This window comes from Fusarium venenatum, assembly GCF_020744135.1.
Source record: "Fusarium venenatum strain MPI-CAGE-CH-0201 chromosome Unknown EDB82scaffold_3, whole genome shotgun sequence".
NCBI lineage: Eukaryota > Fungi > Ascomycota > Sordariomycetes > Hypocreales > Nectriaceae > Fusarium > Fusarium venenatum.
The window spans coordinates 4,423,081-4,449,563 of record NW_027072131.1 but is presented as its reverse complement, the minus strand read 5'-3'; the positions used below and the strand labels follow the sequence as shown (position 1 = coordinate 4,449,563).

Here is a 26,483-nt window from a genome sequence, read left to right as displayed (position 1 = left end):
TGGCTCTGGATCGATGCCGACAACACGTGAATGTATACCTATTTTTCGCATGTTTTATCCCAGTCCGTAATCTCTACGGGGTTGTCGTTGCAAGTAACAACAGTCAGAGGATTATATATAACAAGAAGCGATTGGAGTGGCGGCTGTATAATGGCTAGCGGCGAGATGTCAGTATACTAGGTCCAGGTTTCAGAACCATTGCTTGAGGGGGCGACTCACTAATAAGCACGAGAAATGCAGCTAGCCAAAGGAATCTAGACGAGTGATATCTTCCTCTGAAGCAGGAGGTCCATAAGATTGGTAGATCCATCCATCCTCTGTCAGAGAGGGCAAAGAGCTGGAGTACGTTGAGTTTCGTTTCTTGGCCTTCCTTTTTAGCTGGGAATACATCACAACAGCCTGGGCCATCAAGGCTGATACAATAGGTAATGCAAGAGTGACGGTGATACGACTGAGAACAATTGCTGCAGTAGCCCAATCTTGGATCTTTTGCACATCCGTCATGGAATATTCGCCACGTTGGTTGATGTACGATGGGAAAAAGACTGGGTGATGCATGAGTATACACGCGATAACCCAAGGAACGTTAAGAATCGGTAGATAGAACGTGAGGATCCACATTGATCGTTTTCTATATCTGACAAGGGGTGGATTCTTTTCGGCCATGTCTGCATTTGATGTTGTGCTGTGTTGATGATAGCTGGAGGTGTTGTGCTTGGGACTTATACCTTGAGTGGGTTAGCCAGGCACTTAGTAATTTTAGGGAGACAGCTACAGCACAGCCATAACATAGCCACAGTTTATATCACCATGTTGACCTTTATGCGGTTGATCCTCCAGTTTGCCTCGTTATGTGCGACACCGTGACGCCTGAGGCATTACTGCTGGCGATTGTATTACGCTGAAGATTAAATCAAGCGAGCGACCTTTGACCAATGCCTTCTTCCAGTTTTGCCCTGATTGAAGGCGATATTGTCTTTTGTCTCTTCCCTCTCCACCTAAGACCAACCAAGTGAACATTGAAGCGCCCTTAACAGCTTGGTAAGTACCTCATCCTCATCTTGAGTGGCTGTCCTTCTGAAACATGATGACGCTTGCTCCCAATTTAATAAAAAAAGCAAATATCGGTGCAATTATCCCAAGCAACATTTACGTTGTAGAGCAAAGTCTGTTTGCCGTTGGTAAATTCAAAAGGCGAAGCAGAACGCCGAGATGCCATTTTATTGTATATCAATGTCCTGATTCCGTTATTAGCTCGGCATGATATAGTACGGCAATAGAGAGGTCGTTTTCTGACTGTCTAGTGGTGTGTGGACATACAGCACGGAAGCGCTCTGGGTCCAAGGTGAGGCCTGATCAACGAACGAGGACAAGTTACAAGTTCAGAGAGAAGAAGTTTTGGAAGGAGTGGGAGGAGTTTTACAATAAGAAGACCGATACCTACTGGGCGGATGAGTATCCTATAGAATGGAGTCTGACTGTACGACCCATCCTTGCTCACTGTAAGTTACTCCCTTAAGACCTTAGTAACCATGTGCATACTAATAACTTATAGTGTATCGGGCGGGTATCGTAGCCCCATTCAACGCCCAACCGAACCCTGAAGTCGTCCTGGACACAGCAACAGCAGAAAAGGAGCCTCACCGTCTTGAAGAACTCGACCTCTTCATCAACTACGAAGACAAAAACGGCAACTTCCCACAGGATTTCCCACACAGAAGATGAGAAGGACTTGTTGAAGTATTGCACGACAGTTATGTTTGCGATTCGGACTAAGCCGTGGTTGAGAGAGGTTGATCTGTGGAAGAGTTTTATCGATGTGGATGTTGAATTTATTGAGAATTTGGATGCTCATTGGCTTAAATAGTCAAACATATCACAAGATTGTTTACAATAAAGGTCTTAAATGGTACCTATGTTTGGATCCACAGGCAATAGGAATCTGATAAAACAACAGGGGGAACTCCATGATAATAATTCAGGGAATACTTGAAACTAATGATGCTTAGAGATTGCCAGCCTCATACCGTTCCCAAATAATTTGGTTGTCTTGCAGTATGCCCGCCCCGGCAGGATATAGACACACAAGGGTCTATTCCAATCTGGTAGTGGGTTCTTTTCTGGTTGCATCATAAATTTATGTTGCTAAGTTGGCAGTAATGATGAAATGAAATGTTTCTTTTTACCATATTTAACTATACGATCGAAAGACTTAGAATCGTGAGCTGTTGAGTCTTTGAACGTTACTGCTACATACGTCTTTACCACGAAATTAGCAATAGAGAAGTGAGGTGAGGGAATACCGAAAATTACCAGTTAAAGCAACGGTTGTCAAACTAAATATTTAAGCTCTCAAGATGATGAATAACAAATACTGAGCCGCCTAGTAAGAGTTCTAGTACTTCCTATACAAATACAAACATGCTGACGGCATGGGTAGGATGCAATAAAGATCAGACGGCCCGTCGCGCAGCCACTAGCGCCGGATATGTACTAATCAAGAAAGTCCATCATGATCATCAGCCTTCCTATTTAGGTTCTGCTCAGAAACAATGGTGTGAGAATGTAACATCGAGAACCAAACATTTTGGCCCCCCTTGCCCAAGACATCATTTAACAAGGACTTCCGAACCAGGTGGCTTCTGTCAGGGATACGAGGTGATTTAATGTTTATAGGGAAGTTGTTGTTTGGACGGACTTACTCAGTGGTTCCTAAGGAATGATGCCATACTAGCAACGATTCTGGTCCGGAAATCCTTCCGTTTTCTTCCAGAAGGCGAAGTCAACGTGGATGAGAATCCTGGTAAGTTGAAGCGTTTCTTAACCAATCGGGATGTAGTCCGGCTTCCTCCAACCGAGGACTCCATTACCGCATTCCCCTTACGGATCTCGCCTCGCCTGCCTATCTTCTCTTCTAGGGCATGCACAGATCAAAACTTGCAGTTGTGATTACATGAATAAAAGGGCAATTTTCTCTGTTGAAGAGGACCCAAATTTAAATTATTCTGTACGACAACTCGGAGAGTGATCTAGACATGCGAAAAGGACAACTGAAAAACGAAGGCACTTGAGTTGGCATTACCCAAGCAGAACTTACAGAAAAAGGATCAGGTAGTCACCCACAAATTTCAGATACTGGAAGTCCTCAAGTATGTTAAGACAGCTGCGAAGGTAATCATGCTGAGGATTCATATCCTTGCCCAACCGGTTAATCAGAGCTGCCATGCCAAGGAAGCCGAGACTTGCAGGTGTGACTGCTCCGGCTAGTGCAGTGATATATGCGGAATGTTAATCAAGGTAATTGACATAAGCACGGTACAAATATTTCTAGATTTACAATATCCCATGGACGACTTTGGAGCTATGTAAGTCGAAACGTACATTCCGATGACCTTCCTAGCGCACGCCATCGATCGTGGCTTACTTAATTTATGGTAAGGATGTATCAGCCGTGCGCCCTAGTTGTTGGGTTTTACAAACTCTTCAGGTAGTCATGTGTGGCCTCGGATTCTATTACACGTATTGATAATATTACCTTAGTTGAGCAACAAAGTGGATGATGTGAACAAGATTAGAAAGTCGGTGTAGCGAAAAGATAACTTAGCCAATGAATAACCACCACAGTATCTTATGACGGCGGTGTCGCCCGAGTTAGTGTAATGTCATGATCAAAGCTAGCAATTAGCTTAAAAAGGCGCTGTCAAAACCTGTGAAAGTGAGGCCTCTGACCAAAGTATTCTCGGAAAACCTCAAAGAACTATCTTGACCTTGCTCGAAGGATGGACGTATTCAAGATCAAACGTATTTGGCGACCTCCACCTCAGCGTTCAGCTGTCAAAGGTGAAAAGCGAAAATTCTGAAAAGAGGGTGGAGTTATTGTTATCAGAACGAATGAATCGTTGACACAATTTGTTGGCCTCAACGTTGAGCCAGTCGCGTATTTTATTCAGCTGCAATAATATTACGCCACAGCTGAACAAGGTTAACAGCAAGGGGCATTGAATCGTCGATTTAGTCAACATATGAACATTTTGCAAAAGACAGTGCGGGTCTAAGGGTCCCAATTGACTTTTATTGCGCCACAGCTGAAGACTATTTAAACTACTGCAATATGATCAAAGCTTTATCATGGGATTCCCACATTTCTGTACCAGAGAATTGGAAATGGCATCTGCTAGCGTTGTCCTAGTCTGTCGTAGAATTTGCGGCTGAGAGCAACTACCGTTAGATAAGCAGGGTTCAGCTTTTTACTAGCACAATCTAATACTCTGCCATTGGCCTATTGAATTCACAAGCGAGAAACGTTCAGACTCCTTGCAGCGCCACGGATGCCACAACCAAGCCAATAGCTCCAACTCTTGCAGCTGGGCCCAATACACTGGGTAGGCGAATCCATAATACCGGGAGAAGCCAACCAAGACTAGTAAGTAATGGAAGTAAACACAGGTCTAGAATCATCAGTTATCTTCGTTAATCTCGCTACTAGACGTTGGCTGGCTGAATCGTACAGCACTAGCAGTGACCAAGACTTTGATGCAGACTTCGTCATCCGAGACAAGGTAAAGTTTGGTCTGAGCATACGTGTTCTTCCTGCACCTCTTCCTACGAGGCCCCTTTCTGGGCTCCTTGCTTCTGAGTCTCTCCCTTCTGGGCCTCATTCAAAGGACTTTTTGACATTCAGTGACGGAATCTTATGAGTATGCTCCGAGGGATAAACTTAATCCCTCACATGCGGCTCTTGACTCTACTTTAAACGGCAATACCCTATTGGTTGGCGTTTAGATAAACACGCAGTTCAAGATGGGGCCTCTGGCTGATACCAAGATAAACTACCTACTCGGTAAGATTTTAGCGCTATTGCTTGGCCTTATTTGAAAGAGGTAAAGCGTAAGGAACTTTTATTCACGTTATTTTTATCATTCTTTCAATAGCCGGCTTTGCCTAATAGGAGACAGGGAAGGAAGGGAATCAAAGCCGATGGATATTTAGCAACACGATCCGTGCAAAGTATTAATACTAAGCTAGATTCCACGTGAAATATGTTTATGTTCTGGCTCTCTTACAACATAAACTTTCGTTATTCAGAAGACAAGTTACTTTCAACATGGGTGAAATACTTGTTACATCATCCGTCAACAGCCTGGACGCTGGCGTCGATGCTGCGAAACTTGAAGCAGCCAACCGATATTTCCGCTGGAACTTACTCTTCCTGCTAATAATCTTTATTTTCCTTCATTTCCCTATATGGATGCCCTTTGTTCCTTATATGAACCAGGCAACAAATATCGTCATCATAATACTAATCGGCCTGTTCCAACTCATCTGGCTAGTAGCAACCGTTTGTGCTATTCGTCGAACCATAGCCATCAACAGTCGGAACAAACGCAAAACAACGAAAGCCCAAGATGCTGAGGCATCCGATTCCACGTCTGACGAATATTCAACGGTCCGTCATATAGTCGCCATGACCTTGTATAAAGAACCGATGAGCGTACTGGAAACTACCTTGGACTCTCTTGTGCGGCAGAAAGATGCCAAGTCACGTCTCTCTGTCATCATCGGCATGGAATCACGCACACCCGACAAAAAAGAGAAACGTGATGAAGTCTATACAAAGTACAAGAGCAAATTTCTTCGACTCATCGTCACCTTCCATCCATCAGGCGTACCTGGCGAGATCAGTGGCAAATGTTCAAACATGAACTATGCCTGTCGCCAAGGTCTACAGATTCTTCGTCAGGATATCGACTACGACTACGAGACATACGAACACATATTCACCAACTGCGATTGTGATGCTGTTTTCGATGCCGATTACATGATGGAGCTGGAGGCTGAATACTGCAAGTTGGATACTGCTGACCGCCACTCATCCATTTGGCAATCCATCATTGTCTACAAGCGAGATTCTATGCCCTTTTTTGTTGACATCACTGGAGTCTTGCGTACCTTTTTCTTCATGGGTATTTTGATCCCCTGGAACATCAACCCTATGTCGCATTACTCTCTTAGTGTCAAGCTATTGGAAGAAGGTGCATTTACCCACCCAGCCTATCAGATGGAGGATATTATTGCCTTGATTCGATATACAATCATGACAAAACGCGAGATCCGCATCAGGCCTCTGAATCTTATTTCTATCAATGGTCCAACTTCTGGAAGTAACTACGTCGACGAAATCCGCGAATGGGCTCTTCAGATTCGGCGATGGACTATTGGCGCTGGCGAAGTCTTCCACTACTTCATTGTCAAGACCTACCGTATGCCTGGGATCTATCTCTCTATCAGCTGGGCCAGTCGATTCTTCATCTACTATGGGCTTGTCCTCTGCGCCAGCGCCATCTTCTCCATCTTCTCTCCAATCTTCGTCCAGCTGATCAACATGGCTGCTCCCGATCATGAACGACTCTTGATTAGCGATATCCTTTTCCAGACCGTCTGTCTTATCTTTTTGGGGTCACAATATGTTTTTCTATTGGTCGCCACCGTACTTGTCCGGTGGAACCTACCTGTCCCCGGCGATAGCAGCAGCAATTACAACAAGGGTCTCAAGGGTGTCACAAGAGGCCTGTTGCATTGGATCTTGATGCTGCCGACTATCCTCGCCTACAGCTTTGTAGAGCTATACTCGTTCTTTGAGTTGGCGTTCAGAGGCAAAGATGTTTGCAAGCATAATGCTGCTAACAAGAGTAACCTGGTTCTTGTGACGGGCACTACTGAGTCGTCATAACTTGGATACCTGAGGAACCAGGGTGTTTCATAATCTGCAGTCTATTTTATTTGGCAATCACGACGGGATTGATCAGCATGAACAGCGAACCCTGTATTTAGATATTATTTACTTTATAATTTGCATTGGAAGGGAATATATATTAGATTATGTATGCTCTCGGGAGCTTATTAAATGACATTTCTAGGTCTGGCACTCATGGGTGAGTGAAGCTCTTCTTGGCTTTCACTCGCCGCTGTTCTTGATATCTTGACCTCCCACTTTATCTCCTTCTTGATGCCGGCTTCAACGTCGCCAGAAAAGAAATTTGTCCCTCTCTTCTCGGGGGCATTGCGACTGACAGATGATAACGTGTAGGCGTCGCGCCCAGAAAATGCCTTGGGGGTTGCAGCGCCAGCAGTTCGTGAGTTGTTCTTGTAGCCCGAGGGGCCAACCGATACAGGCTTACTTGTCAAGCCGAGACGGAACGCAAATTGCTTGAGCAGAGGTCGCAGGGTCGCCATGCTACTGGCAGTGATTGCCAAGCCTTGCTCGATTGTTGACCAGATCGCAATATCTGTCGTGTCCCCTTAGAAACTCTTTGTTAGCTTTTTCGATTTGGTGGCAGAGGTGGAATTCTTACAGAGAAAATCAGGCGATCTGATCAGGTGCAAGTACGGGAAGCGGGTGATGACGGCAGCACTCGCACTATTTTTATGATTAGTCGGTCATTCTCGTAGTGAAGCAAAGGTCAACTTACACGCAACCCATTGCAAGAAGCGGGATTAGTGAATATTTCGTTCTCTTGTGCAGTTGCAGGTTCCAAACGATGAAGCCTGGGAGAATCGCGAATACAAGGTCGGAACCCACGGCAAAAACACTGTACAGGACGGCCAGCGCGATGACAACGGTGGGGTTAATACATGTGCCATCCTGTTCCCTGTTCCAAAAGTACGATATAGGATGGCATTGAAAAACAGTGACAAAGAAAAAGATGATGCCGGACAAGGCAGTAGAGAACATGGCGAGATAAATGATCCATTTTTGGACTTTTTCGGTGGCGACTCGAAGTAGAAAGTATCCAATGGATAACTTGCAGGTAATCATAGCGAGGCAGTACCAGAGATAACAGAACCACCAACACTGTCGATACTGTTAGAAAAGAAGCACTTTGGTTGACAATTAGGCTTTCTCACCATCATAGCGTTAGAGATTTGGTCGGTCTCGAGATCATCGTGGTGGCGGCCTGTACCGAATGTGACACCGACAGTTGAGAAAGTGGCATATAGAGTGAAGAATATCTGTTGATCAAAAGTCAGTCGAGACGATGTGTGGCAACACGTGTGAACGTACCGTTGATAGAACCATAAGCCAATCGTCTGTTCGAAACGCATCAACCACGAAGCTGCGGACATAACATCGCAGTAGGCATGTTATTAGAGCTATAGAGTAAAAAGAGATGTTTACTCCCATGAGCTCGGCGCCCCTGTTCTCGATTACTTCCGCCATTCTGGGACAGGTGAAAGGATGCTTCTCAAAGAAACAAAGTTTGTCAGGATCTCGATCCTGAAGAGGGAAGGAGACATGGGATGGGGGGACTTTATATGAAACTTTGAAAGGTGGTCACCCAGCATGGTTTTCAGCCAAGCACACTATAATAGACATTGCGCTATAAACTATTTTCCTTCGAGTATCGCCCGCCGACTGCAACCGTCAGCGTACCATAGATGCAAGTCAGGTAAGAGACCTGCATCATGCATATCTTTTGTTTTAATTGATTGCTCTGTTGAGCATGTTCATCCGCTCTTGCACGGGCGTTGTGACAGGGATCAGACAGATAAATCCGGCTTGGTGTATTCAGTTCAGGGGAATTTCCCCTCTCGAGATCCCTGCCACTGCGACCCTACCCTGCACCTAACGTTTTGACTAGTCTCGTTGAGGTGATTGTCCGATAAAACCCTACGCAAGTCGGACACTTTAAGAAACACCTTCCACATCTTGCCCCTTATATCACGTTTGACGTATAGGCTAACCGTTTAGCGCAACTGACAGAAGATCTCCAAGGATTATTTTGTCTGCTTATTTGCGGATATCCGAGTTTTTGCTTGGCGCGGTACCTAAAGAATCTGTCGACATACTTGCTAACCAGAGATAGAAAGGCTAGACCCGGTATGCTCGGATACTCCACTTCGCCTCTCTCTCATGTCCCGGAATTAGAGACTCAACCCGGCAATTCCAGACAGCTTAACTTGCATGGCAAGATATATGGTGAGGCCGTTGCAAGCTCCACGTTGCCACTGTTATGTCATGAGATAAGATCTGACTTGACGGGAAACATGTCTTGTTCTAGTGAGCAAGTCTATAGTAGACAACATCTATCCAATACTACCCACATATCAATCGGGCGACAGCACTTTCTTAGGCAGGCGAGTTGTTTGTCTTGATCAGGTGAGCTCTGAGCTTGTTATCGAGCCATCAATTAAACTTCTACTCAGTCAAGGAGGATTATCTTTGTTTTTTTAATCTAAATATTCTCAATTAAGCTTCAAATCTCTTTTCTTTTTCTGTTGATCTTCATATGCTCAACTACTGTACTGGGTGCATCCCTGACAGGGGGTTTAAAGAACCACTTCTAATCCTCAACTAGGGGTTAGCCGGGATCTGGACCCGTCGACCTGGCTGTGCTATGACAGCCAGTTCTTATCATCTGGTCTTCAAGATTGATCGATGTGTCTAAAAATGCCGCGTGGAGTATGGAAAAGTCAGGGCGTCCCTACTTTTGGAGGTAAATGATGTTCTCCGCGACTCTCAGAGACAGTGTTCAAATAGCTCAGTCGTATCCAGATGGAGTACATTTTCTTTCAAAACGTATTAACCGCTATCAGTGGGCTGTGAACAGTCGATGTTTCAGTTTGAACTGGAAGCCCGGAATAATCCGCCATGGGCAAATGGCCTGACGGAAGATATTTAACCATGCTATAAGGTAGGTCAGGCTAAAGTAACAATGCTAAGTTAACATAATGGGTTAAGAATATCAGAGCTTCCACTACAAAAACTAAGTATTCAAAATTTCAAAGAACAGATTCATAGCAACAACTTGTCCTACTTCAACTGTTGTGATACAGCCAAATGAGATAAGGTGAGTTAGCACGGCTACAATTCTGGCTATTTGAGATCCACCAGTCACATGGTAGCCACATGGTAGCCACGGAGGCCTGTTGACACGTTCAGGGGCTAGCTAGGCAAGGGATATAATCTAGGATAGGTGCTCCGCCATCAACTCGAAGAAGCTGTCATGTTAACCGTAAACATCAGATGTGCAACAAAGATAGAATCGAAAGTAATTAAGAGACTAAGTCCTTAATTCATAATGAGAAATGTGAAGTTATTGTGCATTCTTCAACTTGTACCTCGGTCAATTTCCTGCATTCACTTCCTTTACATGTTTATCTTTGGAATTTAAACACAACAGTGTCAAAATGACATCGTGTCTCAATATGTTTTTTTACGACAAGACCATGTAAAACTCGTTATTTTTAGTACGCGAAACCCATTTCCGATGTCGCTTGCACTATTAGCTAGCATATGGTTAAGGGGTGGTTCGGAAAACCATAACCATGTCCGATGCAGCTGTTGATGTCATTCTCTCTAACATTCAATTGACTTTTAGGTCATTTCTATCACGGGGATAACAACCCACTAACAGGTATCTTGCCTGATATGGGACTATAGGTCAATTGGTACTTAAAGAGTATAAGACAAGACTAGTCTTGTCGACAACATTGGACTATTGTGCCGGGATTGCTCCTGTTGATGAGCTGAGGCACTTGGGTTGACAACAATTTATCGCAGTTCAGAGGATCACATGTCAACAATAATATAAGTTTGATCACTATTCACTCAGGATACATCGTGAATGAATGTGGCGTTGTGAGACGCTTGACTGTTGGGATGATGAAGAAACGCGAGAATTCGAGCCCAAAAAGGGATAGCGCCTGGGTACGTCATAGCGATGTCTGGTGAAAGGAAGAAAAGTGACTGAATGCTTCATGTTTCCCAGTACCTTTTGGCGATGAACTAACCGGAAGCATTATAACCGTGGTAGCATCATGGGGTATAGTAGTGGACAGAAAAGACAGGTGTAATCAACACGACGTGATATTAAGAGAGTTGATGTTGGGATAGTATTGGCCAGGCTACAATGTGATGAGACAATAGTGGGAAAAATGTGACAAGACTACATGTCGTAGTCCAATGTCTTACCACAACGCTTCTTATAGGAGCCTTTGACTCTGAAGGTCTCAGAATGGCCGTCTTTTTGCATGCTATTGGTACTTTTGTTCTCCGTATATTAGTTGGAGGAACTTTGATAGCCAGATCTTTTCGTTTGTGAGGTAGGCCTCATGATGTGTATCGCACTGAGATACAAGACCCCTTCACTGGCTGCAGATTTCGTCCCATTTGGGTTAATGGCATGAATGTCATTTATGAGATCTGATCAACGCATACCTAATCATTTATTATCCCGATAATATTGCCCGCACGGGATCTACCCTAGCGACCGCGTGGCGTCAGAGGGATCCGTCACCAAAGCCCGAGCGTTGATCTGCAGTGCTGGCGCAAGGAGATGTTCAAAAAGGCTTAGACGCTTGTAATTCCCAAATGAGACGATGTAGTTGCTTGCTGGAGATGTCACGCCTCTCATAACAACGTTGTGCTTGCATCGATGAAAGCGATCATGCTGCGATTGAGTGTAATATGGAAAAGACAGTTTCAGCTTTTGAATGCCAACACGTCCGCCCCTACCAATACGTACACATCATTAACCCAGCTTGGTCCAGCTATCATTCTCCGTTCATGAACCCTATCTGGCATGACTACGTCCGTGGGTCCTTGGCATACATGAGCCCTACTTCCACTGATCTGCAGAAGTCAAGGATGTTTATGCCGATGGTGACCCATCCAAAGTTTATTTTGAGCTGGACAAGGGAGTGTCCCCATATCAGTCACTGACTCTTTCAGCAAAGCGGTGAAATGTACACGTCAAACGTATGTGGTGTGGCACAAACATAATGTTGATGAAATGTGTTGGTTGTTTCAAGAGTGTACTTCCCGCTCAACAATGTTTCTTCCTAAACCACCTGAATTAGACAAATAATGCCATATTTCTTAATAATAAAGATTATTTATCCAGGAAATTGAAAAAGATGGTATGAAATACACTACAACTCAGACTGACAGCCTATTTGCCAGCTCATCTTTAATAAAAACTTCCTTGCGCTCAATGAGAGTAATCAGACCGGAATGAATGCTCACATCCAATCCTGTATTCAAGAATCGCGCCATATCAATGATCCAGCCATTAAAATCCCTTATCTCCGTTTTTCTACCTGCTTCTATATCCTGGAGCATAGAACTCCGATGCTCACTTATCTTGCGTCCGAACACGAACAGGTTGGATTTGAGCATGGGCTGTGAGAATCTTTGTGCTATCTTGTGCCGAGTGTTCTTGAAGCTTTTGTAGAAATGCTGTTTGCTGGTGATGTGCGGCTGGCTTTCTCGCACGTAAGAGATGACCATGTCCAGACTTGAATCGTGATAGATGAGTTCCTGGATTACGGCGCTGGTCTGCCAGAGCAACTTATCAAGAACTCGGGCCAGAGGGTCGCGAGGATCGTACGACATGAAAAGAAATCCTGTCTTGCAGCGTAAGATCGCCGTAAGTGGATTGATCGCAGCGTTGATAACCAACTTCTCTAACTGTAGAAGCCAGAGCTCGCCCGAAGATACCCGATGGGTGTTCAAACAAGGAGATGTGACGATACATCTGATGAAAGGATCATCGATATGTCGCTTGAGTCGTTTTGAACAAAAGACAGTCCCAATGTATGCATCTGCTGGAGCTGCATGGACACTGAGAAACGGTCCCGCTGACGATACGCCATGTTTCACCACGCAAGCCGAGAAGGTCGGTTCATCGCCAAGACTGTACCGACTGGCAACATACAAAGGCCCATGAGGAGGCCAGAGCTTACACATCCCATTCTGAGCGAACACGACCGAACTCGACCTTCCGAGGTAGCGACGCATTCGATCAACTTCAGCCAAACCATCTTCAGCTTTTGTTGATACAAAGACGTTTCGCAACTTCTTTCCGTCTGCAACCTCTCTTATTGGACCATGGTTGGGTTGAGTTTCTGTCCACCATTCAACATCAAAGTCTTTGTTCTTCAAGACGGTGCCGTTGACTGGATCTATGATCCCTAGGCCCTCGCTCATCATCCAAGAAGAGAGGAGCTCTTTCCTATGCACCACTAGGGTGATTGGTAATTGGTTGGCATGCTGGGCCATGTAGCAAGCGTAGAGTCTTCCAATGTTACCTGGCCCAATGATGTATATGCGATTTCTTGGGCTCGGGGAATCATCTTGAAATCCAAGTTTTCGTTGGTCTTTCGGGATTTTATCGATTTGGCCACTGTCGAAGTCGAGGTTTGCAGGTGACCAGGCGTATAACTTTGGAGGAGGACTTGTATCAGCCAAAATACTAGCGAGCCAGTGTGGATATTCTTGGACGGCCATGGTTTTGCTAGCTTGGTTGTTCTCAAGGTTCAAATTGGAAAAGAATGAAAAGAGGAAAAAAAGAATTTACTATACGTGGGTTCCCAGAATCTACCAGAACTGATCATTGGATTAGAAAGATACGACCAGAGACATTCGCCCTCGGATTGGAAGAATGATGCCATGTTATTGATTGTTATTCGAAACAAGGTTCAGCAAGCTGTAAGGACGAAGGATGCGACGATCCTACTTCTTTCGGTTGGATCTCAAATCCCATGGCATGTACCACGGCGTAGGCCTGACTTTCGAAAACGATGATCGTCCGATATGTCTCGGAAGTGCTGCCTAGGCTACATATTCCGTGTGGTAGAACCTCCACTGTCAATCAGTAGTATTTCCCGGGGAGAATGGCTTCGATTCAGAGATCATTATGCTGGACCTATAACGTGATGTTATGGCTGGGTGTTTTTGCTGCACATCTTTCAAAGAGGAAATCCCAGGGATATCATGTACTAGGATGCAGGAATACAATCCTATTGGAGATGTTAAGCTTGCAAACTCTGGGCCGCATGAGTCTTCCTTCGGACGAACCCTACTGCCGTGTTCAACCATGCAGAACGGGACGGACGGGATGATATCTGCAAGGGTTAGCTACACCTTGGGGGACAGAAAACAACAGAGATGAAGATCCACTTTCACCGTAGTCAAGGGGATCTCGATGTAGCTTGTTTTCTGACTACCCCTAACAGTCTAACTAGATATCGCCTGGAACCCTTGACACCTGCCCATGTCAGAAACTAGGTTCTCATGATCCGCCAATAGTGTAGGCGCTTAGGAGCTTTGCCGTGTGGATAAATCCACTAATTTAACAACCATACATAGAGAGACTGCCTTGGATACAACAAAAATGCGCACGTCACAATTCAGAGAGTTCCAACATGTCTTATTATCCCAGTATAATTCATTAGCTTTCAGCTGAGAACTCAACACGTCGTAAATCTCTTGCCTATTTCCTGCAACGCAAAGCAATGTCTAAAAAACCATCCGGCTGCTTCATACTTGTCACTGAGACACAATGCAAATCTCTTACCGTTTACTACACCGTATAGCAATGTCTCGGCATTCAACTATATATATCCATGACGAGATTGTTATAATCTCTTTTCAGGTCTTGGAATCTGCTGATGTTTTCAATCATGAATTGCGGGGCTTTTTAGGAAGGTAGTTATGAGCTAATGCATAAAAAACTTTTGTAGGATGAGAAGGATTTTGCGATTCCTGATATTGCTCATGTTGGCCATGCTGAATTGTGGGTATTCCAGGATTGACGCAGAGGCCAAGGAGCTGAGGGAACTCCAACCTGGATCCAAGGGCCAGCAATGACATGATCGATGCATGGTGTAGGATTTACCGAAACAGGGTATCTAGGGATCAGGGTGTGTGAGGAAGTGGGAAAATTAGATTCCACTAGTACGCCATTGTAGAATCAAGGCCAAGATATGAACAACCCATAAGTAACGGCGATCCTGTCTCATGTATCCAAAAATAAGAGACACGGCATATTCACTGCTTTGCAGATCTTTCTTCAAATCTCTCCCTCGAGAAGCTACTGGGATGAATGAGTCTCTTGGCTCAGATTAGATATATTCACTGTATCTGCCGAATAGACTTTGCCTGGTAGCATTAACGTTCCTATATTCTATTATCAAATCCTTACATTCAATATGGAATATCTTACTGCTGTCGATGGTAGGCAAGACCTGCCACCTACACCAGCTTCGTTTTGTAGTCATGGAGATAGTCCCCTCAATAGCTCTTACGAGCAACTCTTCCATCTCTATGGTCTGGATTCGAGTCGCATCGAAGCTATCAAACCATGCACACCTTTCCAGCTTGACATGATCGACTGCAATGCTTTGGATAAGCAGTCTGCTATCGGCCATGCGGTGTATGATGTCCCAACCGACATTGACATCTCTCGTTTCGCGCTTGCGTGGAAGGAGATCGTCAACCAAACCCCAGCCTTGCGAGCCTTTGCCTTCACCTCGGACTCTGGAAAGACTTCTCAAGTCATCCTAAAAGATAGCTTTGTCTTCTCATGGATGTGCTGGTCTTCTTCGAGCTCCCCAGATGAAGTGGTTCGGGATGAAGCTGCCGCTGCTGCATCCGGGCCACGCTGCAACCGCTTCGTTCTACTTGAAGACATGCAGACGAAGAAATGTCAGCTGGTTTGGACCTTCAGTCATGCATTGGTAGACGTCACTTTCCAACAACGCGTCCTGAGCCGTGTTTTCGCGGCTTACAAGCATGAGAAGGACACACATCGGCCTGAGACACCCGAGTCATCTGATGCCACTGACACTGACTCTCAGTCAGTCTCCGTGGTGTCCATGAGCTGCGAGGACAATGCCGTATCGGCGACTCATTTCTGGCAAACTCACCTTAACGATCTCAATGCGTCCGTCTTCCCTCACCTGTCTGACCACCTGATGGTGCCCAACCCAACTACAACAGCAGAGCATCGTATCACATTCCCTCTTTCACAGAAAGCACTATCCAATTCTGCCATCTGCCGTACTGCACTCTCAATACTCCTCTCGCGCTACACTCACTCTGACGAGGCCTTGTTTGGTGCGGTAACTGAGCAATCTCTACCATTTGACAAACACTATCTTGCAGATGGTACGTACCAAACAGTTGCACCCCTTCGTGTACACTGCCAATCAAATCTTCGTGCATCAGATGTCATGGATGCAATCTCTTCTTACGATGATCGCCTTGGTCATCTCGCCCCATTTGGCCTTCGCGACATCCGCAACACTGGTGATAATGGCTCTGCCGCCTGCGATTTCCAAACTGTTTTACTCGTCACCGATGGCAGCCACGTAAACAATGGTATCAACGGTTTCCTCCAACAGATAACAGAGTCAAGCCATTTCATGCCTTGCAACAACCGTGCCCTCCTTCTGCACTGTCAGATGGAAAGTAGCGGAGCTCTGCTGGTTGCCTACTATGACCACAATGTTATCGATTCGCTTCAGACAACGCGTCTGCTACAGCAGTTTGGTCATCTGATCAAGTGTTTGCAAAGTCCTCTAGACCTGAGCTCTATGGCTGAGGTCAACTTGATGACTGAGTATGACAGAGCAGAGATTGAGAGTTGGAACTCGCAACCGTTAGAGGTACAGGATACCCTGATCCACCATGAGATGTTGAAAGCTGTTTCTCATTCCCCCACCAAAACGGCCATCCAAGCGTGGGATGGAGACTGGACCTATTCCGAGCTCGACAATGTTTCGTCAAGACTCGCTGTCCATATCAAGTCACTTGGCCTTAGAGCTCAGCAAGCCATTATTCCAGTCTACTTTGAGAAGTCGAAATGGGTCATTGCTTCAATGCTGGCTGTTCTCAAGTCTGGTAATGCTTTCACTCTAATTGATCCCAATGATCCACCAGCTCGAACTGCCCAGGTCGTCACGCAGACTCGGGCGACTGTAGCGCTTACTTCCAAGCTACACCGCGAGACTGTACAGAAGCTTGTAGGCCGTTGCGTTGTGGTTGATGACGAGCTTCTGCAATCAGTTTCTGCCAGCGACGATTTCTCAAGTCTGACCAAATCGCAAGACTTGGCCTACGTGATCTTCACTTCTGGTAGCACGGGCGACCCGAAAGGCATCATGATTGAACACCGAGCGTTCTCATCATGTGCACTCAAGTTCGGCGCGTCTCTTGGCATCAACTCTGATACTCGTGCCCTACAATTTGGAACCCATGCCTTTGGCGCATGTCTTCTCGAGATTATGACTACTCTCATCAACGGTGGCTGCGTTTGTATTCCCTCCGACGATGATCGTATGAACAGTATCCCGTCCTTCATCAACCGATACAACGTTAATTGGATGATGGCGACACCTTCGTACATGGGAACCTTTTCACCTGAAGACGTTCCTGGCCTTGCGACATTGGTACTTGTTGGGGAGCAGATGTCATCTTCAGTCAACGCAATCTGGGCCCCCAAGCTCCAACTCTTGAACGGGTACGGACAGAGTGAAAGTTCCTCAATTTGTTTTGCCTCCAATATGTCAACTGAGCCCAACAACATGGGCAGAGCAGTCGGAGCTCATTCATGGGTCATTGACCCGAACGATATAAACCGACTAGTTCCGATTGGAGCTGTGGGAGAACTGGTCATTGAGAGTCCAGGCATTGCCCGCGACTACATTGTTCCCCCCCCTCCGGAGAAGTCCCCATTCTTCACAGACATTCCAAGCTGGTATCCAGCGAACACGTTTCCTGATGGGGCAAAACTCTACAGGACAGGAGATCTTGCAAGATATGCCTCCGATGGGTCCATCGTTTGCCTTGGGCGCATAGACTCGCAGGTCAAGATCCGGGGACAGCGTGTTGAGCTGGGTGCCATTGAGACCCATCTCCGACAGCAGATGCCAGACGACTTGACTATTGTGGTAGAAGCTACCAAGCGATCCCAATCTGCCAACAGCACATCCTTAATTGCATTCCTAATAGGGTCTTCTTACTTCGGAAATAGACCCTCGGATGCCCACATTCTGGACCATGATGCTACCAAAGCTATCAACATAAAGCTGGAGCAGGTATTGCCTCGACACTCTATCCCCTCATTCTACATCTGCATGCTGGAGCTTCCACGTACTGCCACCGGGAAGATAGATAGGAGGCGACTACGAATCATGGGCAAAGACATCTTGGACAAGCAGACCCAAGGGGCCATTGTTCAACAAGCACCCGCTCCTATCCCTGTTTTCGCAGACACAGCAGCAAAGCTCCACAGTATCTGGGTACAGAGTTTGGGTATCGATCCAGCCACGGTCAATGTTGGGGCAACTTTCTTCGAACTCGGAGGAAACTCTATCACTGCTATCAAGATGGTGAACATGGCGAGGTCCGTTGGTATGGACCTCAAGGTCTCTAACATCTACCAGCACCCGACGCTTGCGGGAATTTCCGCGGTCGTCAAGGGTGATCCTCTGTCCTACACTCTCATCCCCAAGTCAACTCATGAGGGACCTGTTGAGCAGTCTTATTCACAAGGCCGACTATGGTTCCTGGATCAGTTGGACGTTGGCAGTCTGTGGTATCTGATTCCATATGCTGTGAGAATGCGCGGGCCTGTCAATGTCGACGCGTTACGTCGGGCTCTTGCAGCGCTTGAACAGCGACACGAGACTCTTAGAACGACATTTGAAGACCAGGATGGTGTCGGTGTACAAATTGTTCACGAGAAGCTTTCTGAGGAGATGAAGGTCATTGATCTCTGTGGTTCAGACCTTGACCCGTTTGAGGTGTTGAACCAAGAACAGACTACTCCCTTCAATCTCTCATCTGAAGCTGGCTGGAGAGCGACGCTCTTACGACTTGGTGAAGATGACCACATCCTCACTATTGTCATGCATCACATCATCTCAGATGGTTGGTCAATTGATGTCTTGCGACGCGATCTCAATCAGCTCTACTCAGCTGCGCTCAAGGACTCAAAAGACCCGCTGTCAGCACTCACTCCTCTACCTATCCAGTACAGCGACTTTGCAAAATGGCAGAAGGACCAATTCATAGAGCAGGAGAAGCAACTCAACTACTGGAAGAAGCAACTCAAAGACTCTTCCCCAGCAAAGATCCCGACCGACTTTGCCCGCCCTGCACTTCTGTCTGGAGACGCAGGTTGCGTACATGTTACCATCGACGGCGAGCTCTACCAGTCCCTTCGAGCCTTCTGCAACGAACACAACACGACCTCTTTCGTCGTTCTTCTAGCTGCGTTCCGTGCCGCTCATTATCGTCTCACAGCTGTTGAAGACGCTGTCATTGGTACACCAATTGCGAATCGCAACCGACCTGAACTGGAGGATATCATCGGCTGCTTTGTCAATACGCAGTGTATGCGAATCAACATAGATCATCACGATACCTTTGGGACTTTGATCAACCAAGTCAAGGCTACGACGACAGCAGCATTCGAGAACGAGGATATTCCGTTTGAGCGCGTTGTATCAGCACTACAGCCTGGATCCAGAGATCTGTCAAGCACACCTCTCGCACAACTCATTTTTGCAGTGCACTCACAGAAGGACCTTGGAAGATTCAAGTTCCAGGGTCTCGAGTCCGTACCTGTGCCTAGCAAAGCGTACACTCGATTTGACATGGAGTTCCATCTGTTTCAAGAAACCGACAGCCTTAAAGGTAGCGTCAACTTTGCCGATGAGCTGTTCAAAATGGAGACTGTTGAAAATGTCGTCAGAGTATTCTTTGAGATTCTGAGAAACGGGCTTCAAAGTTCGCGGACACCAGTCTCAATACTTCCTTTGACTGATGGCATTGTGACTCTTGAAAAATTGGATGTTCTCAACGTCAAACATGTCGACTATCCCCGAGAATCGAGCTTGGCTGATGTCTTCCAGACCCAAGTCTCTGCTTACCCCGATAGTCTGGCTGTGGTGGACTCCTCGTGCCGATTGACCTACACCGAGTTGGATCGCCAGTCTGATATTCTCGCTGGATGGCTTCGTCGACGGTCAATGCCTGCAGAGACGCTTGTCGCAGTATTTGCCCCACGGTCATGTGAGACAATTGTCGCGTTCTTTGGTGTGTTGAAGGCGAACTTGGCCTATCTTCCTCTCGATGTACGATCGCCCTCGGCGAGAGTTCAGGATATACTTTCTGGACTTTCTGGGCCTACCATTGTTTTGATTGGCCATGATACAGCGCCTCCCGATATCGAGGTTACTAACGTCGAGTTTGTTCGTATCCGGGATGCGCTGAATGACAGCAATGCAGATGGCTTTGAAGTCATCGAGCACGACAGCACAAAGCCCTCAGCCACGAGTCTCGCATACGTGCTGTATACCTCAGGATCCACTGGCCGACCAAAAGGCGTCATGATTGAGCACCGTGTCATTATTCGAACAGTCACAAGTGGCTGTATACCCAACTATCCTTCGGAAACGAGGATGGCTCACATGGCGACCATTGCGTTTGACGGCGCATCGTACGAGATCTACAGCGCCCTTTTGTTCGGAAGGACACTTGTTTGCGTTGACTACATGACAACCCTCGACGCTAGAGCACTCAAGGATGTGTTTTTCCGAGAGCATGTCAACGCGGCAGTCATGTCACCAGCTCTTCTCAAGATGTACCTCTCCGAGTCCCGAGAGGCTCTCGAGAACCTTGATGTTCTTCTTCTTGGTGGTGACAGATTCGACGGCCCAGATGCTCTCGATGCGCAGGGACTTATCAAGGGTCAGTGTTACAATGGTTACGGCCCAACAGAGAATGGAGTCATGAGTACAATCTATCCCATTGACTCGACTGAGTCGTTCATCAATGGAGTCCCAATTGGACGAGCTCTGAACAACTCAGGAGCGTATGTCGTGGATCCTGAGCAACAGCTTGTTGGCATTGGTGTGATGGGAGAGCTTGTTGTCACTGGCGATGGTCTTGCGCGGGGCTACAGTGACAAAGCCCTTGACGAGAACCGTTTTGTGCACATTACTGTCAATGACCAGACAGTGAAGGCGTATCGCACTGGCGATCGAGTGCGGTACAGGATTGGAGATGGCCTCATCGAGTTCTTCGGACGTATGGACACCCAGTTCAAGATTCGTGGCAATCGTATCGAATCAGCTGAGATTGAAGCGGCCCTTCTGCGCGACTCCTCCGTCCGAGATGCTGCTGTCGTCCTTCAGCAGAATGAGGATCAAGCGCCTGAGATCTTGGGGTTTGTTGTTGCTGATCATGATCATTCTGAGAATGACAAGGGACAATCTGCCAATCAAGTCGAAGGATGGCAAGACCATTTCGAGAGTGGCATGTATTCCGACATTGGCGAAATTGACCCGTCGACGATTGGTAGCGACTTCAAGGGTTGGACATCAATGTATGATGGAAGTCAAATCGACTTCGATGAGATGCACGAGTGGCTTGGTGAGACTACCCGGACACTCCATGACAATCGCTCTCTAGGCAATGTCCTTGAAATTGGAACAGGTAGCGGCATGATCCTCTTCAACCTTGACAGCAGGCTTGAGAGTTACGTTGGTCTTGAACCATCCAGATCAGCAGCTGCATTTGTCAACAAAGCTACCGAGTCTATACCATCGCTTGCTGGAAAAGCCAAGGTTCAGGTTGGAACAGCTACAGATATTGGTCAAGTCGATGACTTACACCCTGACCTCGTGGTTCTCAACTCAGTCATTCAGTATTTCCCGTCTTCGGAGTACCTTGCAGAAATCGCAGACACCTTGATTCATCTGCCTAACGTGCAGCGGATTTTCTTTGGCGATGTCCGATCGCAGGCCACCAACGAGCACTTCCTTGCTGCCAGGGCTATCCACACACTGGGGAAGAATGCAACGAAGGACGATGTTCGACAGAAAATGGCAGAATTGGAGGACATGGAGGAGGAGTTGCTTGTTGAACCTGCTTTCTTCACCTCGTTGAAAGACAGGTTTCCAGGTCTGGTGGAACATGTTGAGATCCTGCCAAAGAACATGGAAGCTGTGAATGAGCTCAGTGCGTATCGATATGCCGCTGTTGTGCACGTTCGGGGTTCACTTGGAGATGAGCTTGTGCTTCCGGTTGAGAAAGATGACTGGATCGACTTTCAAGCGAATCAATTGAACCAGAAGTCACTGGGTGACCTTCTCAAGTCTTCAGATGCTGCTATCATGGCAGTCAGCAAAATTCCTTTCGAAATCACGGCCTTTGAAAGACAGGTCGTCGCTTCCCTCAATAGCAACATCGATGAGTGGCAGCTATCAACCATTCGGTCCAGCGCCGAGGGCGACTCATCACTATCCGTTCCCGACATCTTTCGCATTGCTGGGGAAGCCGGGTTCCGTGTCGAGGTCAGTTCTGCACGACAGTGGTCTCAGAATGGTGCATTGGACGCTGTTTTCCATCATTGTTGCTCCCAAGGGCGTACTCTGGTCAACTTTCCTACGGACCATCACCTTCGAGGGTCTGATCTCCTCACCAATCGACCCCTTCAGCGACTGCAAAACCGTCGTATCGCCATCGAAGTCCGCGAGAGGCTTCGGTCCTTACTTCCATCGTACATGATCCCATCGAACATCGTTGTTCTGGACAAGATGCCTCTCAACGCCAATGGTAAAGTTGACCGGAAGGAACTCTCTCGCAGGGCAAAGGTTGTACCGAAGCAGCAGACAGCAGCGCCGTTACCGACATTTCCCATCAGTGAGGTCGAAGTCATTCTTTGCGAAGAAGCCACTGAGGTGTTTGGCATGAAGGTTGACATTACCGATCACTTCTTCAATCTCGGTGGACACTCTCTCTTGGCCACGAAGCTCATTTCTCGTATCGACCAACGACTCAAGGTCCGTATCACTGTCAAGGATGTCTTTGACCATCCTGTATTTGCGGATCTAGCATCTGTCATCCGTCAAGGGCTGGGTTTGCAACAACCCGTTTCTGATGGTCAGGGACAAGACAGATCTGCCCACATGGCACCCCGTACCGAGACTGAAGCTATACTCTGTGATGAGTTTGCAAAGGTTCTGGGGTTCCAAGTCGGGATTACAGACAATTTCTTTGATCTTGGTGGTCATTCACTCATGGCTACTAAACTCGCTGTGCGCATCGGACATCGACTTGACACGACTGTTTCGGTGAAGGATGTTTTCGATCATCCTGTACTCTTCCAACTTGCAATTGCATTGGATAACTTGGTTCAATCCAAGACCAATGAGATAGTTGGAGGTAGAGAAATGGCTGAATACTCACCTTTCCAACTCCTCTTTACAGAAGACCCAGAGGAGTTTATGGCGAGCGAGATCAAGCCACAACTTGAGTTACAGGAAATCATTCAAGACATATATCCGTCTACCCAGATGCAGAAGGCTTTCCTCTTCGATCACACAACTGCGCGCCCGAGACCTTTCGTGCCGTTCTACATCGACTTCCCCAGCACTTCCGAGCCTGATGCTGCAGGTCTAATCAAGGCTTGCGAGTCTCTGGTAAATCATCTTGACATCTTCAGAACAGTCTTTGCAGAGGCATCTGGAGAACTATACCAAGTGGTCTTGTCCTGTCTTGATCTGCCAATCCAAGTGATTGAGACAGAAGACAACATCAATACGGCGACAAATGAGTTTCTCGATGAGTTTGCGAAAGAGCCAGTTCGTCTGGGACATCCGTTGATTCGTTTTACAATCATCAAACAAACCAAGTCGATGCGTGTGATAATGAGAATATCGCATGCCCTGTATGATGGTCTGAGTCTAGAGCATGTCGTGCGCAAACTTCACATGCTCTACAACGGGAGATCACTTTTGCCACCACACCAATTCTCGCGGTACATGCAGTATACTGCTGACGGTCGCGAAAGTGGACATGGATTTTGGCGCGATGTGATTCAAAATACGCCCATGACAATATTGAGTGATGACACGGTTGTTGATGGAAATGATGCAACCTGCAAGGCGTTGCACCTATCAAAGATTGTCAATATTCCTTCACAGGTACTTCGAGGCAGCAGTAACATCATTACTCAAGCTACTGTGTTTAACGCAGCCTGCGCGTTAGTCTTGTCACGGGAATCTGACTCGAAAGACGTTGTCTTTGGACGCATCGTCTCTGGTCGTCAAGGCTTGCCTGTTGAATACCAGGACATTGTCGGGCCTTGTACCAACGCAGTTCCTGTTCGCGCTCATATAGAGTCGTCAGATTACAACCAATTGCTGCACGACATCCAAGACCAGTACCTTCTCAGCTTGCCACACGAAACAATTGGCTTCTCAGATCTCAAGCGCAACTGTACAGATTGGCCAGAAGCAATCACCAACTTCTCATGCTGCATCACATACCACAATTTCGAGTACCATCCCGAGAGTCAGTTCGAACAGCAGAGAGTTGAGATGGGTGTATTGACAAAGTTTGTCAACATTGAGATGGATGAGCCACTATATGATTTGGCGATTGCGGGTGAAGTTGAACCAGACGGAGCAGGACTGAAGGTTACTGTTATCGCGAAGACGCAGTTATTTGGTAGGAAGAGAGTAGAACATCTGTTGGAGGAAGTTTCCAAAACGTTTGAGGGTCTCAACTCTTCTTTGTAACGCACGGGTTGGTCTCAATCGTCGCGACAGAACAACCGATGTAGGTTTGTAATTCTTAATGACGTCTTTGACTTTTTGGTTTTTACCATTCGGAGCAAATAGTAAGCAGAACACTGGCAAATGTCAGATATTACACTTCAGAACTATTATCTTGACTATTATCTCACGTTGTCAGCTTTCACATGCTTGCTACGTTCGATCGAGTCAAAAATTGAGATCTACAGGGTAACGCAGGAATCCAGAACAATTGACAAGGATTCATCGATCGAACACTATGATTGGTTCGCGTCTCTGACAGGACCATTTGTCCAATAATAGAAGTATAGATAAGATATGCGAGGAATGCGACAAGGATTGGAACTATCCGAGTCAGCTTGATCTAGTCCCTAAACAGTAAATAGCTCGCGCTTCTTCGGATTCGCTTTGGTGTATGAATTATCATAGTTTGTTGTGCGAAGAAGAACGATGATGACAGCTTGTATTTTGGATATATAAGTTCATAAAGGTATGACTCTTGATATGATCAAATTAGAAACAATACCTTGACAATATTGTGTTCCAACATTACACAACACTTGAACGGGACACTCCTTCAACATCAACACAATGGATCTGTCCAACAAAGCTGCCTACCTTGTCAGTCCCAATGGGCCCACCATCGAAGTCAGATCTGCACCTGTTCCAACACCTGGTTCAGGAGAGTTGCTTATCAAGACACATGCTGTCGCCATCAATCCAGTCGACGGAGTGAAGCAGTCCATGGGTAACATGATGTTTGAATGGCTCAAGTATCCTCTCATCCTTGGCTACGATGTCGCTGGCGAGGTCATCAAGACGGGACCTGGTGTTAGTCGATTTAAAGAAGGCGATAGAGTTGTGGGTGCTACAGCAGGCATGGACAAGCGAGGAAGAAGTCCCGACGAAGGCGCATTTCAAGAAGTTTGCATCATGCGAGAGCATTTGGCTGCTCGAATTCCAGAGCGTGTTACGTCCACCGATGCCAGCGTTTTGCCTCTGACTTTCGTCACGGCTGCATGTGCCTTGTTCCAAAAGGATCAACTGGCACTACAACTACCTCAAACCAAGTCAAAGCGCAGTGCAACAAGTCAGACAGTCTTGGTTTGGGGAGCGAGTACAAGTGTTGGGAGAAATGCTGTACAGCTTGCTGTCGCGGCCGGCTATGATGTTGTCGCGACAGCATCACCTAAGAACTGGGATATCGTACGCGGTCTCGGCGCTTGTGCAGTTTTTGACTATCACAGCTCATCGGCCATAAACGATGTGGTATCTGCTTTCAAGGACAAGAAATGCGCAGGTGCTGTAGCTATTGGTCAAGGGTCACTGGCGAAATGCGTCGACATTGTCAAAAGCGTTCCGGGAGCCACCAAGAATGTTGCGCAAGTTACCCTCTCAATGCCTGAGTCACAGCCAACAACCAAGATATCCATGATTCCGTTTGTCGCAAAGTATTTCTGGATGGCGGGAACTGATCGACTCAAGGTTGCGAGCAGTGGAGTCCAAAGCAAGTTTGTTTTTGGTACAGACATAATTGAATGGGATGCTGAGGGAAAGATGGCCTCATTTTTGAGTGAAGCATTAGAGCTTGGAGAGTATGAGTTGAGTTCCGAAGCTCAAGTACTCGAGGGAGGTTTAGATAAGATTGCCCAAGGGCTGGATATGGTTCGTGGAGGAACCGGCGGTAAGAAAATAGTCGTGAAGATTTAAGTAGCCTTATCATATTAAATCACTGGAAATACTATTATACTCGTGTCTCTCATATGAACTTGTCATTGTCAAAAGGAGTGACATCTGGATCACTTAATTATTTATGTATCTATATATGCAGACGGGGAATAGTTATGCATGCTTCCTCGCCTAACAATATTAATCTTCGGGTTCACCGGATGTTAGTAAAGAGTAACGATTGAGCCTCGGAAGATTTAAAGACCCACTTCTTCAAAGAGGTAGTCCCTAGCCTTAGGGTATCAGAAAAATTGACCGCTGCAAGCATAAGAGACGGAATTAGCAGGTCAGTTTATGCTTCTTTGACTATAGGTTTTAAAATACTTATTTCTATACCCTAAGACTTGGGAGGCCAACGTTCCTGC

General features: G+C 46.5%; 7 protein-coding genes across 7 annotated transcripts; 4 read left to right on the top strand and 3 right to left on the bottom strand.

Moving 5' to 3' along the window:
* Positions 1–240: 240 nt before the first annotated feature.
* Positions 241–666, bottom strand: EDB82DRAFT_538909 (uncharacterized protein; the record flags this gene model as incomplete). Its single annotated transcript, XM_025727832.1, has 1 exon — positions 241–666. The coding sequence occupies one exon, from the start codon at positions 664–666 to the stop codon at positions 241–243; it is 426 nt and encodes a 141-aa protein (XP_025582260.1).
* Positions 667–1,087: 421 nt separating this feature from the next.
* On the top strand, positions 1,088–1,725 carry EDB82DRAFT_577428 (uncharacterized protein; the record flags this gene model as incomplete). The annotated part of the gene is made up of 3 exons (XM_025727831.2): positions 1,088–1,181; positions 1,323–1,502; positions 1,556–1,725. 3 exons carry the CDS (start codon positions 1,088–1,090, stop codon positions 1,723–1,725), a joined length of 444 nt encoding a protein of 147 aa, XP_025582259.2.
* Positions 1,726–5,104: 3,379 nt separating this feature from the next.
* On the top strand, positions 5,105–6,849 carry EDB82DRAFT_558783 (uncharacterized protein; the record flags this gene model as incomplete). The annotated part of the gene is made up of 2 exons (XM_025727830.2): positions 5,105–6,661; positions 6,832–6,849. The coding sequence occupies 2 exons, from the start codon at positions 5,105–5,107 to the stop codon at positions 6,847–6,849; spliced, it is 1,575 nt and encodes a 524-aa protein (XP_025582258.2).
* An 8-nt stretch (positions 6,850–6,857) lies between these two features.
* On the bottom strand, positions 6,858–8,275 carry EDB82DRAFT_507187 (uncharacterized protein). The gene is made up of 5 exons (XM_025727829.2): positions 8,063–8,275; positions 7,906–8,010; positions 7,470–7,852; positions 7,353–7,417; positions 6,858–7,298 (listed from the first exon to the last, which is right to left on the bottom strand). Exons 1-5 carry the CDS (start codon positions 8,216–8,218, stop codon positions 6,901–6,903), a joined length of 1,107 nt encoding a protein of 368 aa, XP_025582257.1. The 5' UTR covers positions 8,219–8,275; the 3' UTR covers positions 6,858–6,900.
* Positions 8,276–11,877: 3,602 nt separating this feature from the next.
* EDB82DRAFT_577426 (ketoisovalerate reductase) lies at positions 11,878–13,288 on the bottom strand (the record flags this gene model as incomplete). Its single annotated transcript, XM_025727828.2, has 1 exon — positions 11,878–13,288. The coding sequence occupies one exon, from the start codon at positions 13,286–13,288 to the stop codon at positions 11,939–11,941; it is 1,350 nt and encodes a 449-aa protein (XP_025582256.1). The 3' UTR covers positions 11,878–11,938.
* A 1,703-nt stretch (positions 13,289–14,991) lies between these two features.
* Positions 14,992–24,531, top strand: EDB82DRAFT_577425 (uncharacterized protein; the record flags this gene model as incomplete). The annotated part of the gene is made up of 1 exon (XM_025727827.2): positions 14,992–24,531. One exon carries the CDS (start codon positions 14,992–14,994, stop codon positions 24,373–24,375), a length of 9,384 nt encoding a protein of 3,127 aa, XP_025582255.1. The 3' UTR covers positions 24,376–24,531.
* Positions 24,532–24,832: 301 nt separating this feature from the next.
* EDB82DRAFT_464598 (chaperonin 10-like protein) lies at positions 24,833–26,100 on the top strand (the record flags this gene model as incomplete). The annotated part of the gene is made up of 1 exon (XM_025727826.2): positions 24,833–26,100. Exon 1 carries the CDS (start codon positions 24,982–24,984, stop codon positions 26,098–26,100), a length of 1,119 nt encoding a protein of 372 aa, XP_025582254.1. The 5' UTR covers positions 24,833–24,981.
* Positions 26,101–26,483: the final 383 nt, after the last annotated feature.

Excerpts from the sequence above, each read along its gene's own strand:
- EDB82DRAFT_507187 (XM_025727829.2), bottom strand. The coding sequence starts at position 8,218 with ATGGCGGAAGTAATCGAGAACAGGGGCGCCGAGCTCATGGGAGTAAAC. Across the intron at positions 7,418-7,469 it reads CTTCTTGCAATGGGTTGCGT|TGCGAGTGCTGCCGTCATCA; the intron begins GTAAGTTGACCT and ends TCATAAAAATAG. Across the intron at positions 7,299-7,352 it reads CAGATCGCCTGATTTTCTCT|GGGACACGACAGATATTGCG; the intron begins GTAAGAATTCCA and ends AGAGTTTCTAAG.